General features: G+C 48.0%; 2 protein-coding genes across 4 annotated transcripts in view; one reads left to right on the plus strand and one right to left on the minus strand.

Annotated features, from left to right (window-relative positions):
* Positions 1 to 10,585, plus strand: part of LOC113031382 (pleckstrin homology domain-containing family O member 1-like) — a 21,766-nt gene extending 11,181 nt beyond the window's left edge. The window contains exons 3-6 of the mRNA XM_026183413.2: positions 559 to 699; positions 3,724 to 3,828; positions 4,856 to 4,954; positions 5,471 to 10,585. Of these exons, the coding sequence (XP_026039198.1) occupies positions 559 to 699; positions 3,724 to 3,828; positions 4,856 to 4,954; positions 5,471 to 6,124 (999 nt within the window). The 3' untranslated portion in view covers positions 6,125 to 10,585. The remainder of the gene's footprint in view (positions 1 to 558; positions 700 to 3,723; positions 3,829 to 4,855; positions 4,955 to 5,470) is intronic.
* Positions 9,962 to 16,652, minus strand: LOC113031458 (acidic leucine-rich nuclear phosphoprotein 32 family member D-like). 3 transcript variants are annotated; one of them, XM_080308631.1, is made up of 8 exons: positions 15,802 to 16,303; positions 13,338 to 13,373; positions 13,091 to 13,240; positions 12,399 to 12,521; positions 12,083 to 12,242; positions 11,750 to 11,868; positions 11,564 to 11,630; positions 9,962 to 11,153 (listed from the first exon to the last, which is right to left on the minus strand). In XM_080308631.1, the coding sequence occupies exons 3-8, from the start codon at positions 13,148 to 13,150 to the stop codon at positions 11,074 to 11,076; spliced, it is 609 nt and encodes a 202-aa protein (XP_080164757.1). In that variant the 5' UTR covers positions 13,151 to 13,240; positions 13,338 to 13,373; positions 15,802 to 16,303; the 3' UTR covers positions 9,962 to 11,073. The 3 variants fall into 3 exon arrangements, with proteins under 3 accessions (XP_080164757.1, XP_026039336.1, XP_026039335.2); XM_026183551.2 differs by lacking the exons at positions 13,338 to 13,373; positions 15,802 to 16,303 and adding an exon at positions 16,388 to 16,652; XM_026183550.2 differs by lacking the exon at positions 15,802 to 16,303 and having other exon boundaries at positions 13,338 to 13,623.
* Between the last annotated feature and the right edge of the window lie 491 nt (positions 16,653 to 17,143).

Consider the following 17,143-nt stretch of genomic DNA (forward strand, 5'->3'; position numbering starts at 1 on the left):
TCAGGCTCAGTGAGTGTGAGGCTTTCACCGAGTACCATTAAGGGGATCCACCTGGATGTGGGTGTGGCCGAACAGCCTCTTACTGGAGAATAAAGACATGTTGTTTTGGTCATGTGAGCGATGACGTCCACCAATCGCAGAAGTAATTATAATGACGGATAAGGTCACCTCAGGTGACACAGACAACATCAGGAATCCTGCAGTTTCATTAAAAGGTTAAAGGTCAAAGCGCGTCCGTTGAGAGTTTAGTAGTAATAATGACAGTAGTGACCGTTGTCAGGAGTTTGTACACATAACAAATAAAAGAATAATGAGGTGATGCTGATTGATCAGGAGGATGAAGGTTCGTACTCATGCACAGACTAACACTGTTAGCAGGTGAGGTCAGGACACCTGACTCACCTGTCCAATGACCTTCGTTACCTGCTGTCACGACCTGTGCCTTAGCTGTTCCTTAGGCAACAGCCTCAACCAATCAGCAACCATGAAAGAGGATTCCAGATGTCTGTCTGTATTACCTGCCTATGTTACTTACCTGTAATACCTGTGTGTCTGTAGGTGAAGGAGCTGGGTCGAGCTGACGAGGTGTTGGACCTGTCGGACTACGAGCGCTGCGAGGAACTCAGGAAGAACAAGAGCCGCAGCAAGAAGAACCACAGCAAGTTCAGACTGCAGCGCTGCAGCTCGCCAGGAAACACGGTACACCTGACACACCTGCACACACCTGACACACCGTGCTGTTGCCAGCTCACTGTCAGGTGGACCTCACCTGTCTGCTCTCAGCCTGCTGTCCCAAACGACCAAAAGCCACCACACCTGATCCCTCCTCATTATCATCCGCCCTTTTTCCTCCTCCAGCTCATCCGAGGGAAACCGAGGCGTTCCCAGGCCAGCTGAGAGATGTCACGTCTCCAGCATCCTGGCTCTGCCCCGGGGCCTCCATCTGTATTATGATGATGATCATCATCATTATTCACAAACAGCCAATGGGATGAGGAGGAGTCTTTGTAAAACTGGGAATTAGGTCACAGAAACATATTTACAGAACATCAAGGCTCCTTTTTCCTGGTGATAAGTGTCAGTAAGCTCCTCCCACATGTTGGTGGTGTCACGAGAATCCCGCCTGACGGCGGCCTGAGATTCATCTGTATTTGAGTCGGCTGTCATGTCCACGTCCACAGACACTTCCCATGGTGTTTGGAGTGACCGCCATAAAAAGTTGCAGCAGGCGAGTGTGAAACTGATGAAAGCTGCGTCCATGTTGGTCATGCTGGTCCCATCAGAGTCCAGAAGGAGCGCCAGCAGGGGAGGACTCGCTGTGATTAACACCATCCACGCCTCACTTGTCCCATAAAGAGCAGCAGCAGCGGTGCTCAGCAGAGGCAGAGCTCTGATTCATCAAACCTCCTGTAACCTAAGGTCATTGATTATTCATGTTCCCAGGCGGCTCGTGTGTCGCACGGTCTGCACATGTGCAGAAGCTCAGAGTGAATCTGAATAAAACCTCCGTCTGAACTGTGCAGGAAAGCAGGTGGAGCTGTTATTGACCCGACTCAGCAGCGGCTGTCAGTGAGCACAGGTGGAGCTCCAGCTCCAAGAGGCTTTCCTCGACAGCAGCACACACACACACACACACACACACACACACACACACACACACACCAGATGTTCGCAGATACCCAGAATGCTCTTGGGGAAAGGGGGAGGGGCGGATCAAGTGTCCTGCAGACTGGGTGGCAGATTCTATTACACACACATACTTGTCTTTGGGTACTTGTGAGGACCATCACTGACGTGTGTTACCTGAACGGGACCTGGTCTTGAACCCTGAAACCCCTCCAGAGTTGAAATATGCCATGAAATGCCAGAATCTGTGCTGCAGGTTTCCTGGTGATGTCATATACAGGACAAATTCTCGGAGGGGTGGAGACCTGATATCAAGGTCCGCCTCCTGCACCGCCAAAGTCTCTGTGTGGTCAAGCCACGGCCTCTTATTCCTCTTATGGAGGGTTATTTTATTTATACAGTTTATTACTAACTAACCTTTTTCTTAAACTTCACACAGGTATTTTATTTTTAGGCATTTTAAGTTTACTTTTCTATTGATACAATTATAGGAAATGTCTTTTTCTTTTTCATTTATATGGATTTTTCCATCTATATGTATGTATTTTATGTATTTTTTGTTAAGATATGCGGGCGATCTTTATCTTCAAGCTCGGGTCCTCTACCTGGGAGCTTGAGGGCCCTGCGCTCTTCTCTGAGGTCTTACAATAAAGTTTAAACTCCAGGCGTGCTTGAAAAAAAAATGTTTTATGAGCTTTAGCAGAGTTAAGCGTTAGCAGGAAATTAGCTAACTGGTTTCCAACTAAAGAGGGTGTTTCATGTTCTGAGTGAAGGATCTCTAAATATACCGCTCTGCCATGACTGTGGGTGTTATCAAAATTAATTTCAGAGATGTTTGGAGGGTCGTGAAGTTGGCCTAGATGACATATGATGATGTGCTAGCTGGTGGCTAGTTACAGAGCTATAATTAGGCTAAAACAAACACATTAGCACAGGAAGATGGAGGATGAGGATCAAACTGTTCTCAGTATGAAACCAGTGCTGTCGTATTCCAGAAAGAAGAAGCCAAAGACAGAGTAGACATCAGTCCACAGAACATCTGAGATGATTCATTAGTCGTGAATCGGTTACCTGCTCACGGTGAAAAAGTCCTGATCTTGACCTTTATGTCCACTCTGAGAAGGGTTCTTTTCTGAAGAATAAATATGTTTTGTGACTGTTTCCCTTTTTTCCTTTACTTTATGCAACCTAGAAAAACCCTGCTCGAAGCAAGTTTATGTTCAGAAGTAAATAAATAAATGGTAAATGGCCTGTATTTATATAGCGCTTTACTAGTCCCCAAGGACCCCAAAGCGCTTTACATATCCAGTCATCCACCCATTCACACACACATTCACACACTGGCAATGGCAGCTACATTGTAGCCACAGCCACCCTGGGGCGCACTGACAGAGGCGAGGCTGCCGGACACTGGCGCCACAGAAGTCACACAGTGCATGTCAAGACTTTTATTGTGAAAGGAAGAAGCAGGAATATTGCACCTTATGTCCGTGTGCAGAAACAAAGAGCTTCGGTGTGCAGTTTGGGTAATGACAAGATAAACAAAAAGGTTTTTTTGACAGAACGGTCGAAACGATAGCTCCATTTTAATTATTTTACTGCTTTCTAGTGCAGTAGAATCCCTTTCTGTGGTTACTGGTGACATCGCAGCACCGCTTCACATGATGTCCTCCATGTTGGTTTGAAGTGTGACAGTGAGGACCCTACAGGTCTTTGCACTAATAGTGGTCCCCACATTGACAGACAAACATGTATACACACACACTCAGCAAGTGTCACCCACCGAGGCTTCGTAATCCAGCTGAAGGGGGACAGGGGCGGGGTCCTTATGTGTGATGTCAGCAGTTCTATCCAATCAGTGTTCACAGTAAAGCAGCTTCTGTTATAACGTACAGACGTCTGTGTGAGACCTGCTCTGAATAATAAACACAGATACTTTCAGCTCGAGGTAAAATCATTTCTGCGTCTGTGGCGTCTCCATTAAAAGCTCTAAATGCCTGAAAAACTGAACCAAATATTGAAACATTAAAAATACAAACCGGCGTGTCTGATGGCGTGAGCGTGGACTAACTCTGTTGTGTCTCTGCTCTGTTGCAGGTTCCCAACCTCGTCTTCCTCGCTGTCAGCCCAGAGGAGAAAGAATCCTGGATCAGCGTCCTGAATGCCGCCATCACCAGAGCCAAGAACAGCGTTCTGGACGAGGTGTGATCTTTGATTATGTAAACAGGGAGCCCCGCTGTGTTTAGTCAGTAAGATTGGGCCCGCCTTTGTTCGTCAGCAGCCTGAAAGCCACAGACTTGTTAGTAGTTTGTCACCTGGACAGATTGTGTAGTTTTTCCAGGTTTAAAGATGGAAGCTGTTCGGATCAGGTGAGGACGTCTGGGACAGTCGACGACCTTTCACCCTTGAGCTGTAAATGAAACTGAATCGAGGTTTTCGTTTCCGAGTGTGTCTGACGTGCAGAACTGTCCGTGGCCATCGTACGTCGAACACGTCAGTGACGCTAAAATCAGACTCTCAGGCAGCTTCTGAATGTGTTTCTGTGGTTTGATTCTTTTATAAAGGAAGTAGACATGATGAAAGCAGAAGTTACTGAACCTGAACATGCGTGTTTCATGTGACTGGGCTGCTTCCCCCACTCACTTCCTGTTACACGGCTGAGCGGCGTCTGATTTTAATGCAGGTCTGACTCTCGATGTTGGCGTTTCCTGCGACTTTTCTGTTTTGATGTGTTTATTCTGTAGCAGCGCATGTGCCAGAGCAGCTGTCTGCCTTTTCCACCGCTCGATACTCACGTCGATACCCCGATCAATAGTCTTTCACAGCGTGTTCCAGGCTAGTGGCACATGCATGTCCTATTGATGATGTGCTGTGTTACATCCAAACTCTTGAGATCATGATGTGCGGTGGCCACGCCTTAGACTGGGTGTCAAAGTGGTAAAAAAAAAGTGAGGAATCCATCCAATCACCAGGTAGAAACACGCCTCATAAACAGTCAACAGGAAGTACGGCCAGCGTCAGCAGGACGTCCAATCCTGAGCTCGTGCTGGCTAATGCTAAGTTACCTACATGGAAGCGTTCGCGGCTCCGTCTGTGAGAGCACCATGATGATGATGATGACTGCAGGTCGTGTAACTGCTTAAGGTGTCTTTATGTGATTGTGTCAGGTTTGTCCTGGAGGAGCTCCCACAGTGATTGGTGGCCACGTGCCTTCTTCGTTTGTTTTTAGGTGATGGTCGAAGACTCGCAGCTGTCTCATCTGACTCGAGATCGAGTGAAGATCCCTCACAACCGCCGACTGCCAACCAGAGGCCACCTGCTGGCTGTGGTCAGTATCCTCCTCTTCCTCTGGGACTTTATTCTTCATCAAACCTCGAACTTCTGATGTGAATGATGAGGCAGGTTACAGGTTAGCAGCGGGCGCATCCTGTTGGGACACTTTTTACAGTGTGCTGTTTGCCTTATTTTGGAGGTGTTGGTGGGATTTTCAGTGTTATTCAGATTTTGGGGCAGCTTTGAGCCGTTTTGAATGGTTGGTAAGTTTTTCCACAGTTTTTTGTGTTTTTTCAGCAGATTGTTTTCTGGATATTTCGAACAGTTTATCGATGCCGTTCACAGTTGTTCTTTGTTTTAATAGAAGCATTGAACAGTTGTTATTTTGGGGTTTTCTTTGGCACGAATCGTTTTTCCTCTGCTTTGCACCGAAACATTTGTTCTGACCTGTCAGGTATGTGCAGACTGACTGTGGGACTCTTCGTTCTGGTGGTCAGAGCGGCCTGAAAAAGCTTTTTTCCGTCAGACTCTTTGTGTCTTTGTTGATTTTCCTCCTCTCTCTGTCTGTCAGGCCTCCACCTCCTCCTCGGATGGGATGCTGACTCTGGACTTGATCCAGGAAGAGGATGCTGCAAACACTCAAGGAACCGGCTTGGAAAATTCTGCATCCCACCTCAGTCCGGACTGTGCCAGGTCCAAAACAGATGGCGCGCTCTCAGCTCGGACTGCCGAGGCTGCTGGGAAATCTCACAGCCTTCCCCGTGAGGTGACGGTGGTCTCAGAGCAGACCCCCCAGCCAGAAAAACGCCTCACGACGGCAGAGAAAAACCGCTGCGCCTCCATGGATGAGATCCTGAGCCACTCTGAGACTAGAGCCGATAAGAGTAAAACGGCGGCAGCGAGTCGTTCGTCTGCCTCCGCACCGACCGCTGCGATGGCGCCCGTCAGTCAGCTGCAGGAGCTCATCAGCCAGAAGTTGGAGAAGACGGAAAGGCTGCTGAAGGAAGTGCGGGGCGACACCGAGGGTGAGCGGGGAATGGTGAGGTGGGGGAAGGAGTCGACCGAGGCAGAAAGACTCCTGAAGGAGGCGAAGGCGGCCTGGAGTCAGGCGCAGGAGGTGCTGGAGGAGGTGAAGGAGCTCAGGGAGTTGTACCAACAACTGGACTCCACCTCCCCTATCACCTCTTCTAAAAGTTCCAGACTAAACCGCAAGAGCCTGATGTGAGCCGGCCGGTACGACTCAGCCCGGCCCGGGTGAACGGCTGTGTCCGATGGACTTCCGATGAAGATGGACGAATCACTTTAAAACTCTTTAAATTCAGGTTTTAGCTGCTTCCAGGACTTGATACCTGAGGCATAGATCCCTCAGAGACTAACCTACAGGTCCCCTCAAACCTCCAAACCTAACAGGAATTGTTCCTCAGAAGGTTCCTGATTCTGGTTGGTCGGCTCGTCGCTGCCTTTGATTAACCCGAGTAGTTTTTCAGTTTAGGTTCCTTTAAAGGAAACTTACCTGACGTCAGTGTCAGAGAGACCGGAAATGTGCCAAGACAAGAGTTTGGAGACGTGGAAACTGTGGACCCCGATCTCATTCTGGTCCACGGCCTTACCTGTGGATCCTTTATGCTCTGCTTCCTGGGACAAACCTTCAGTTTGAGGCTTAAAAACTGAAGAGGAATCAGTCGACGGTACGAATGCAGGGTGTTTACTGTGGAGGTCAGAGTTGGAGGACGACTCTGAAAGTGACGGTACGAACTGGTCTTCCTGCTGATGGTTGGTTTCCCCCACAGACGCCGCTCAGTACCAGCTTTTTCTGGAGCTCTGGACTTCCATCAGAACCAGTTAATGCGACTGGTTTTGTTCTTTGCTGACTGCAGAGGAAGTCGTTCTGCAGAGGAAAAAGCAGTTTGTGCAGTTGTTATTAAGGAATTTAAAGTCGGTACATCAGATGTTTGGTTCATCAGAACAAACAGCTTACTTTCACACGTTGTTAGAAAAGTTCACACAAGAACAACCAGAACCAGTCATGGTCTCAGCCGCCGTCACAGAAGCCGGCGAGGATGAACCGATCTACGCTGCGACCGGCTTTTGCTTCCCGAGTCGTCCTCCTCGGACTCTTCTTCTTCTCTGAATGTGGCCGCCTTCAATCTTAGCTGGAAACTCAGGTGTAAAAGTTCATCAGGAACTGGACCAACTGTCCAATCAGAGCTCCTGAGGTCTGCACTATGAAGCAGGTTCAACACTCCAGGGTATCTTTAACAGCCATAGCATGACCTCCAATCATGCGTGTCCATGGAAACAACCCGTCACACTCACAGAGAGCTTCTTCGCGGTGCACACCTATGAGCGTGCTCAGATGGTTTACCAGAAACTGTTTTTATTTGGAGTTTTTCGATTCCGCAATAACAATTAGCGAGTTTCCTCGGAGCATAAGTTTATTTTTTTATCAGATTGTATCGAGCTGGAAGATGATCAAGGTTCAGTGGGAGCAATAAATAACAAACAGGTAGCTTCATTTTTGTGTCTCACATTCAGCACATCCGTCAGAGGTGGGTGTGAGAACCGGCTGATTGTGATTGATTTTATTGATCTGTATTTGTCCTTGCACGTGCTGTATTTGTTCCTGTTTCCTCTGATCTTCCTGTGTTTTTTTGATCATTTTATACTCGCACTTCTCCTCGCCAGCTGCTGTAGCCTTAAACCCAGAGAGGATGATGGGAGATGTAGTCCTGAAGGGATGTGAAGCAGGTGGTGATGCTGTGAGTCCTGATCAGTTCATGTGCTAAAATAAAACCTGCAAACTCAACCTGGATCTGTGCCGTCTGTTTGATCTGCTAATGAGGAGTGAGTGTGTGTGTGTTCCTGTTTTGAGTCAATGTGGGGCCACACAAATTGGTTCGTAATAACTAAACTTGAAGTTTGACCACACCGGGGGGCTCGGGTTAAGTTTATTCTGTGGAACGTTGGATTCAGATTAGATTTAAGGTTTAGATGAATTACATTGTCAGTTTACTTCCACAGACATATTTAATCAGGAACATCCAATCAAAATTCTCAAATTTCACTCACAAAAGGCTCTGACAGCACAAACACGGTCCAGAGGTCCAGTTCAGGTGATGCTAGCAGATGGTTAGCAGCTACAGATACCTGTGGGTCAAAGACGACACGCCCCTATTACGTTAAACACGTTTATTTCTGCTGTAACGTTTTAACATGGAGTCTCTGAGACAAACTCACTGGTGCCTCTGCTGGACGTCAGAGGATCTGCAGGAAACAAATGTGAGTTAATGTAAAGTCCTCAGAAGTGATGAAAACTGAACTTGAAGCGTGTGAGCTCTTGTTGCTAAGAGACCTGCTGTTGCCAACTGACTCTCAGCTGAGATGAGAAACACCTTCAGGTCACACCTGCAGACTCACCTGTCTGTACTAATAAATGCTCAGCGTGCCGGTTTTCAGGGCGCACTCCTGCACCTCAGCTAAAAAACGCCTCCCAGGTGCTCGGATCAGCTCAGACTAAAGGCAGGAAGCATCATCGTGACTTCTGCTGGTTAAAGGTTGCTCCTGCGGAGGAGCCGGCTGGTGTGTGCAGAGGCTGAGCTGAGATGCAGGTGTGATACCTGCAGGGGGTTCGGTTACAGTGAGATTCAGCAGACAGCGTGCACCACATTTATTATTCTAAACCTCTAAGGACGAGAGCGGGACACTGACGGCGTCGTGACCAGCCTGTGAAAACTTTAGAGTCATGAAAAGGAGAACAAAGCTGAGGAAGAGCAGGCCCACTCATCAGTGACGTCTGAGAGCTTCAAAGTCCCTCGCTGGTCACCGCCCTGCGGTGGACACGCCTACCCTCTGGCTACGCCCCTGCTGCAGTGTAAAGCAGGTGTTTTCCAGCATCAGCAGGTGTGCAGGTCGCTCTCAGACGTCTCATTCAAACTGGATGCAAACTGCAGATCATTTGCTTATCAGGTGGAGCCTGATGATTGAAACAAATCAAAGACATTTACATACACACACACACACCTGCAGCACACAGGTGAGGCACACACAGGTTAGTCGCCTCCCTGTGGGAACATCACCAAGTGCCATAAACAAAGTCAGTAAATGTCAGGTGAACATCAGATAGATGGATCGGCTCAGATTGACTGATCAGAGTGTGTGTGTGTGTGTGTGTGTTCAGTTAAACGGCGTTACCTCATAAGTGTCAGCTGACTGTTTTATGACTTTATGAGTCTCATGATGAACTTTGACCGCCTGATCGTCACCATGACGCTGTAAGACGCCCGAACGCTCGTCTGTGAAAAACAGACTGCTTCAGATTCTGTTTAATTTCCTCCTTTCTATAAAAAGTGAAGTAAAACATTTTTATCACAGAAATCAGAGCTGCGTGTGCTTGGCTCCGCCCCTCGTTGTGATGTACATCCATATAAGGAAAAAATAAATCTTCAGAGGACCGAGTGCTCATGACAGGAGTATATCGAGTCAAGACACACACGCACAGCAGGAAGCGTGACTGCAATGATGTGAAATCATTTGATGAGCTGTCAGCAGAAAGAACCAATCATCGGTCAGCAAGTGATTCATGTGCTTATTACAAAATATTCAAAATAAAACATCTGAAAAATGGGCGTGGCTCACCAGGGAACTTATTTTAACTTAGACAAATATCTGGCCTGTTCTCAGGTGACACATTATGACCCTCACAAAGGGACAACTCTGCCCTCTGCAGGCAGAGAGCTGCAACTACAGCTGGAAACCAACAGGTTGGAAACCTGCAGCAGATTTCCACAAAAAGGATTCATCACTGGATACTGATCATGGCGGCACAGGAACACACTCCAGGAGCTGGGCGCTGCCACAGCAGCCAAACCCGAGACATTCCTGTTGGACAAACTGGACACGCACGCCGCAGTGATAGATGTAGCTACACCGAGAGACGGCAACATCAGGAAGAAGAACACGAGGAGCCTTTCCATTTCTGATTGTTCTTTATTCTAAAGTGAAAAATAAAATTGTTTTCATAATTTAGGGCGTGAAGAGATGTGACGAGAAAGGAGAAGGCGTGGAGATTTCAGTCATTTTATTCAAAAACACTCTGGTTACAGCAACACGATCAGAACACAGGAATAAAAAAATAAAATTACGGAGGAGGAGCATCGCTCCAGCTTCACGCTTCCAAACTTAACACGACAGATCAGGCCAAACGGACAACAGCACGAACCTACAGAGACCAGTTCACTTCTATTTACACAGGGACCCGTGGGGGTGGGAAGGGAGGCCGCAGACCCACAGGTGACGGGGGCGGGGTTAAAACAGTAACAGTCAATTTAAAAGAATGAAGAAAAAAAGCTTAGGGGAGGAGCCAACTACAGAGAGCTTTGGAGTCATCCAATCAGAGAGCAGAGAGGAGGGCAACTCTGGATCCATGTTTGGCGCAATCAGCTGCTGAGAATCATGGGTAGTGTAGAGTGGAGTCACAGGGTCAGAAGAACTGGGTTGACTGGGAAGAGCTCCGCCTTCCAGCTGATCAATAATCAATAAAGGAGAGACAGGAACACGCCGCGTTCTCTAGGTAGACAGTCTGGCAGCGCTGTGATGTCTAAGAGCTTGGAAAGAAAAGCGTCTGGACGTCTTTAAGTGGCTTGAAGATGTTTCATCTCTCATCTGAGACGCTTCTTCAGCTCTGCCCTCTGCAGTCCAGACGCTTTCCAAGCTCCTTAGACTACGATGACCTGGATGACTGAGAACCTTCACAGACATAATTGAGAAACACCAATCACGAAGGGCGTTCCTGGGATTGTTAAATATTCTGTTCACAGGAGTGGGGAATGGCGTGTTGCCGCCCCCTGCTGTCTGTGATGAGGATGAGGAGGTGATGAATCTGGAGCAGACTGAGGAGCTGCTGAGGTGTTCCTATTTTTTTGTCCTTCGTGACTTTCTTGAATTCCATATCTGTGCGTGACATGTCTGAGGGAACGCGGCGCATTTCTGAGCTCTGTTATCGACCTCCTGCTGACCAGCTGGCTGGCGGAGTGACATCACCGCGGTGAAGGACAGCGATGAGCCTGATCGCAGTTTCCTGTTTGTCTGGAGCTCCAAAACCACATCCTGCCAGGGTCAGGGGGAGGTGGGGAGGGGCGGGGGTGTCAGACGATATAGCGTACGAAGGTGATTGGACTACTCGTCGTCGTCATCTTCACCTTCATCATCGGCGTCTCTCTTCCTCTTCTCGCCCTGAACAGCAGCGCCGTCCTCATCTGAGGAAATCAGAGCAGCCATCAATCACCTGATCAATAATCAGTAATCAATAACATGGTGACACTGAGGAGGAAGCAACCCTGACAGAACTACGATTCCTTCACTCAGCCGAGAGAAGAGCAGAAAGCGTTTTTACCACTAGGTGGCGCTGCACTGAACGGGTTTCATTGAACACATCAATCACATGACAGCGAAACTCGCAATGACTCATCATCGGGTAACTACGCACATGTAAAAGCTGTCACCAGGGAAACGTGGCCTAAGCGTGCAGTTTAAACGCCATGATGTGATCGTTACTGTAACACAGACATCGACGGCGAAGTCACCGTGACGACCGCCACAGGGGCTGTAAAAAAACAACAACTCCCCTCCCCCCAAAAGAATCCAATCACGTTTCAGCGACACAAACCTCCATCCTCTTCTTCCTCCTCGTCCTCTTCGTCCTCCTCGACGTAGTCTCCATCGTCCTCTTCATCCTTAAAATATGTTAAAAACACGTTAAACTCAACTGTGAGCACGCCGTGAGGCAGGCTCCTCCTCCTCTGCTCTCTGTTTACCTTCATTATAAATGAAGTTGTAAGTCATGACCTCTCACCTGGATTCCCTCCTTCATCAGGTACGACAGACCGACCTCGTCTCCCTCAGAGCCTTCCTCATCCTCATCGTCGTCTTCATCGTCGTCATCTCCCGGCGGGCCGGCTTCATCATCCTCATCTGGAACAAAACATCCTAACATCAGAAACAGGACGTTCGTCCTCCCCGTGGACCACTTCCTGTCCTTAATCCGAATTAGGCGGCTGAAGGCGACCAGCAGATCTGCACGCGCTCACTGGACGGAAACGTTTATGGCTTAACGAAGTGTGCACATGAAAAACAAATAGACCCCGCCCCTCGGTCAAGCCAGAGAGACTCCGCGTTAGCAGCTCACCGTTCTCGGCCTCGGAGTCGGGCACCTCATTGTCTTCCTCGTCAAACCCGTCCAGGTAAGTGAGCTGAGGCAGCAGCTCGAAGACGCCCTCTCTGTAGTCGTCCAGCGCTGAGACCTCACAGCTGTACAGGTCCAGGCTCTTCAGGTTCTTCAGGTTTTGCTGCAGTACAAGAACAAAGCAGAGGAACCCTCAAAAACATGGACAGCAACGCCAGAATCCCCGACTTTAATCTGCTGCTACGTTTCAGGGTCTCCCATCGACAGGTTCGGGTGTTTCGTTAGCGATCGGCCTAACGAGCTTAATGAATGGACGTACCAGAGGCTCGATGGTGCTCAGATCCTTGATCTTGTTCCCGCTCAGGTTCAGGTAGGTCAGGCTGGGACATTTCTCCGCCAGCGCGTCCAGACCCCCCGAGATGGTGTTATCGCTCACCTCCAACTGAAACACAGGAAATGCATCATCATGCGTGCTGAGAGGAGGAAGCAGCACACAGACAACAACTACTCAGCTCATTCCCGCCAGATCTTTCCTCATCTATCGACTCTGTAGAAGTACTACAGTAGTACAGTACTGCAGCAGTACTTCAAATATTTTCATTCATCTCCAAAAGTATGAAACTTTGTTTCCACCACTGAAAAACAAAGTCAAACATAACTCCAAATTCTGAGTTGAAATTTCAAGTTAGTACTGCTAACCAGGATCTAGCTCGGTGGATGACATTTCCTTATTATCCGGATGCAGATGGATGATGTGTGTGGGCCATATCCCTAAATTTGAGTTCGGTATCTCAAAGTGCACAATACTGCTTTCCTGTGGCAGAAACAAGCTGATGCATAAAAGTGGAATATCGTTCATCTTCTCAGTGTGAGGGTCAGTGCTGGGGTCAAAAGTCATAAGACACATTCAGAAGGTACATCCAATCAGAGGTCACATGTGATGCTCATCACAGCACACACGCCGATCCTGACTGTGCTGTGTTCAGGTGTCGTAGCTGCGGGTGAACTGACCTTGCGTAGTTTGGGCAGTGAGGGCAGTTTGGAGAGCGAGCTGAGGCCGACATTCACCATGCTGAGGATCTCCAGCCCTGTGTAATCGTCTGTGAGTCCTTCCACCTCACCGTCGCTGGAGCGACAGTTATCCACCACCAGCTCGGCCACCTGAGCGCCACCGCATCACATGACAAAGAGTAAAATTTACACCACATTATACATCACAGGTTTATTCAAACTTTCAGTTTGCATGCCTCACACTCACCTGTTGCCACCTGGTGGCGTACACACAGACTGCAGTCTGTGACCGTAAAATATAATGTGTTAAATAAACGATCTTCCGACGTGTGCGCATTTAAAAATTACTGTAGCCCTGGGGGGGGGGGGGGGGGGGGACAGTTTGCCCGGCTATTACACACTCACACATCTCCCTGCCCACAGTTACAGTTACCCAACTTCATACACACCTCTGGGCCTCGCTTCTTGAAAACGAGACCTCATATAGAATACAGGGCGGGCCATTTATATGGATACACTGTAATAACATGGGAATGGTTGGTGATATTAAAGTCCTGTTTGTGGCACATTAGTATATGTGAGGGGGCAAACTCCTCAAGATGGGCGGTGACCATGGTGGCCATTTAGAAGTCGGCCATCTTTGATACAACTTTTGTTTTTTCAATAGGAAGAGGGCCATGTGACACATCAGACTTATTGGTAATGTCACAAGAAAAACAATGGTGTGCTTGGTTTCAACGTAACTTTATTCTTTCATGAGTTATTTACAAGTTTCTCTTTGTTCACAGCCATTGACATGTCGAAGGTTAACACGTGAGGAACGAAATCGTGTTGATATCTGGTGAACGCAGTAACCGGGTCATTGCAACAGATTTCAATGCAAGACACCCTACGAGACCACCCATCTCCCATGCTACAGTCAGCAAACTGCTTGCTAAGTTTCGTGAAACTGGTTCAGTGTTGGATTTGCCAAAATGTGGACGCAAGAAAACTGTCACTAATGAAGAAACATCAGTGGCTGTCCTAGCTTCATTCAGCAAGAGCCCACAGCGTAGCACTCGCCGCATGTCACTGGAGAGTGGCATTAGTCGGTACAACTAATGGACCCACTATCGGTACAACGATAGTGGGTCCATTCTTCATCAATGGAAACCTCAAGGCCACTGGATATTTGAAATTGCTACATGATGATGTGTTTCCCTCTTTATGCACTGAAGCTGGCACGTTCCCTGAGTTTTTCCAGCAGGATGGTGCACCACCACATTATGGGTGCCAGGTCCGAGCATTCCTAGATGAACAGTTTCCTGGAAAGTGGATTGGTCATCGTGGGCCAGTTATTTTGCCCCCAAGGTCTCCCGATCTGACCGCCTTAGACTTTTATCTTTGGGGTCATCTGAAGGCAACTGTCTATGGTGTGAAGACACGAGATGTGCAGCACCTGAAACTACGGATACTGGATGCCTGTGCTGGCATTTCTCCTGCGGTGTTGCTATCAGTGTGTGAAGAGTGGGAGAAGAGGGTTGCATTGACAATCCAACACAATGGGCAGCACATTGAACACATTTTATAAGTGGTCAGAAACTTGTAAATAACTCATGAAAGAATAAAGTTACGTTGAAACCAAGCACACCATTGTTTTTCTTGTGACATTACCAATAAGTGTGATGTGTCACATGACCCTCTTCCTATTGAAAAAACAAAAGTTGTATCAAAGATGGCCGACTTCTAAATGGCCACCATGGTCACCGCCCATCTTGAGGAGTTTGCCCCCTCACATATACTAATGTGCCACAAACAGGACTTTAGTATCACCAACCATTCCCATGTTATTGCGGTGTATCCATATAAATGGCCCACCCTGTAGAATAGAATTCAACTTTATCGTCATTGCTCATGTCACAGCTACAAGGCAACAAAATGCAGTTTGCATCCATCCAGAAGTGCTTTAGCTATGATATAGTGATCTCAATGAGATTTACCTGTACAAAGGTGAAATAAAAATATCAAAGAACACACGTAAAGCTTCACCAGCCCTGGGTTTGAGCATGCGCGGTTCATCATGATTTATATGTTTCGATGACAACGAAGACAACAACACAGTTCCAGCATGCGGGGGGGGGGGGGGGCTGCATGTGTAGAACAAGTAAGCAGGTATGGCAGTTCTCAGGTACATGAATAACCACGTGGTGTAACGCTGTATATGCCCAGCAATTGGTGAAGAGGAGGCATCTAGTAAACCCAGGTTTCAGACGTTTCACAAAACTAAACGAGGGTCACTTTCCTTCCGTTTCGGTCAGAGCTCTTCGCCCGGGCCAGCACTCCCCCTCTCCCGTTGGATCTCATCCATATAGCGGTTAGTACGTGACCAGAAAACTGGCGCTCAGCTTCACCGTTACGATCACCGGTGGGAGAGCACACCTCACCCACCAAAGCTGTGCGTGCGAGAAACTTTTTAAAAACCCTCTCCGTCGTTTAAATCCGCCTCCCACCGAACCTCGTGCAATTTTTGTGAGATTTAAGCGCGCGGCACTCGTGCGCCTGAAAACACAGCGAGGAGGGCGGGAACAGCAGACTGAACAACAACTGTTAAAACTCCAATTTAACGTGAACAAAGTATCAATTTTAGACTGCGCCTGTGTTGAGCTGACCCGTGCCGACAAAGAAACTGTGGAGACCCTTTAATGATGTTATGGCAGAAAAAATGACTTGACCTAGAACTATGTGCACTTAAACGCTGAAATGAGAATGGAGTCCGGCTGCAAACGCCATCACAGCACGACCATCGCAGATCAGTAACTCTCTAACGGTGAAGGTTAAAATGGGAGCCGGCTCGGCCGAGCGGTCGCCCCGGGGCGTTCAAACAAATGCAGCGGAGCCCATCCACAGTCCGCGACTGCATTTTCTCGGTACCGCCGAGCACCTGCGGCGGCTCTCGGCGCACTCACTCGGCCGCGGTTCTGTTATGCGGGCTGGGCACTCGGCAGGTTAGCCTGTTAGCCCGTGTGCTAGCTGTGGGAGGCTCGCGCGAGGCTGCCCCGCGAGAAGTGAGCGCGGGAGAGGGAGCGAGCCTGCACGCAGCGGATTCCTCCTCCAGGACCAAGCGGAGTTTCCTCCATGTTGGAGCCACAAACATGTCGCGTCTAATCGTTCAAAAACACCGACAGAAGATCAGTCCGCGGGTTGGGAAAAGTCGACGGCCGCCCACGCCGAATGTTATCAGCGTCGTCATAGCTTCACACTGCATCCTTCACCAGTTTCTTCAGGAAATAAATAAATTAAAGTGTTGTAGTTACTTGCCTCGGCTGGATTTCTGTTCCTCAGCTCCAGACTAATCCTCTTCTTCATCTCCATGTCGAAGCCCGAACAGAAGGCGAAAAAACAAAGTATAACAAAGGAAAAGTGAAAATAAAATGCGCGTCAGTGAGACCTTCCTTCTCTAACGGACACAAGGCGACAACTAAACCTCCATGTTCGCTGTTGCCGGTCCGCCACTGTTAGACCACGCCCCAATCTAATGAATATCCATATTTTTAAGAAGCTTAACCTGCTACTGGTCCAAACACGATCAACTCACTAAGCCCCGCCCTAGAATCTTAGTATGCAGAGACCTCGTCTGCGAGTGGCTGTAAATGCAAATACGTCACTTTAGTGTTACCAATGAGAGGATGAGCACGAAACGTTTAAACTTTACAGGCGCCCTCTCTTTGTCCTTGTTGGCGCCATATTGTAATGATCATCGTGATCATTTTTCATTGATTACCGCAAAATAACCACAGTGTTTACATCAGTAAATCACTTATACACACATTATAGCATCCAGCTTTGTGCCTTTGATCTGACCACAGAAGCTGTTTGTTGTTTCAAGTATTTATTGCAACAATAAACATGATCCATATCATAGTTAATCAAAGTAGTTTCTCAATCTTTTCATATTTATTAAAGGTTCTATTCTCCTTCTTCTTTTTCTTGTTATTAAGAGCCATGGGAGGTGACGTGGTAGAAAAATATGAAACAAATACATCAGATAATTTACTTGAACATTTTTTCTGTAAG

The sequence above is a fragment of the Astatotilapia calliptera genome, chromosome 11 (assembly GCF_964374335.1).
Source record: "Astatotilapia calliptera chromosome 11, fAstCal68.1, whole genome shotgun sequence".
Taxonomy (NCBI): Eukaryota; Metazoa; Chordata; class Actinopteri; order Cichliformes; family Cichlidae; genus Astatotilapia; species Astatotilapia calliptera.

Coding starts and splice junctions, on each gene's coding strand:
- LOC113031458 (XM_026183550.2), bottom strand. CDS start 13,427: ATGCGCACACGTCGGAAGATCGTTTATTTAACACATTATATTTTACGG. Junction 12,243..12,398: donor TGAGCACCATCGAGCCTCTG/GTACGTCCATTC, acceptor CTTGTACTGCAG/CAAAACCTGAAGAACCTGAA. Junction 11,631..11,749: donor TGATGAAGGAGGGAATCCAG/GTGAGAGGTCAT, acceptor ACATATTTTAAG/GATGAAGAGGACGATGGAGA.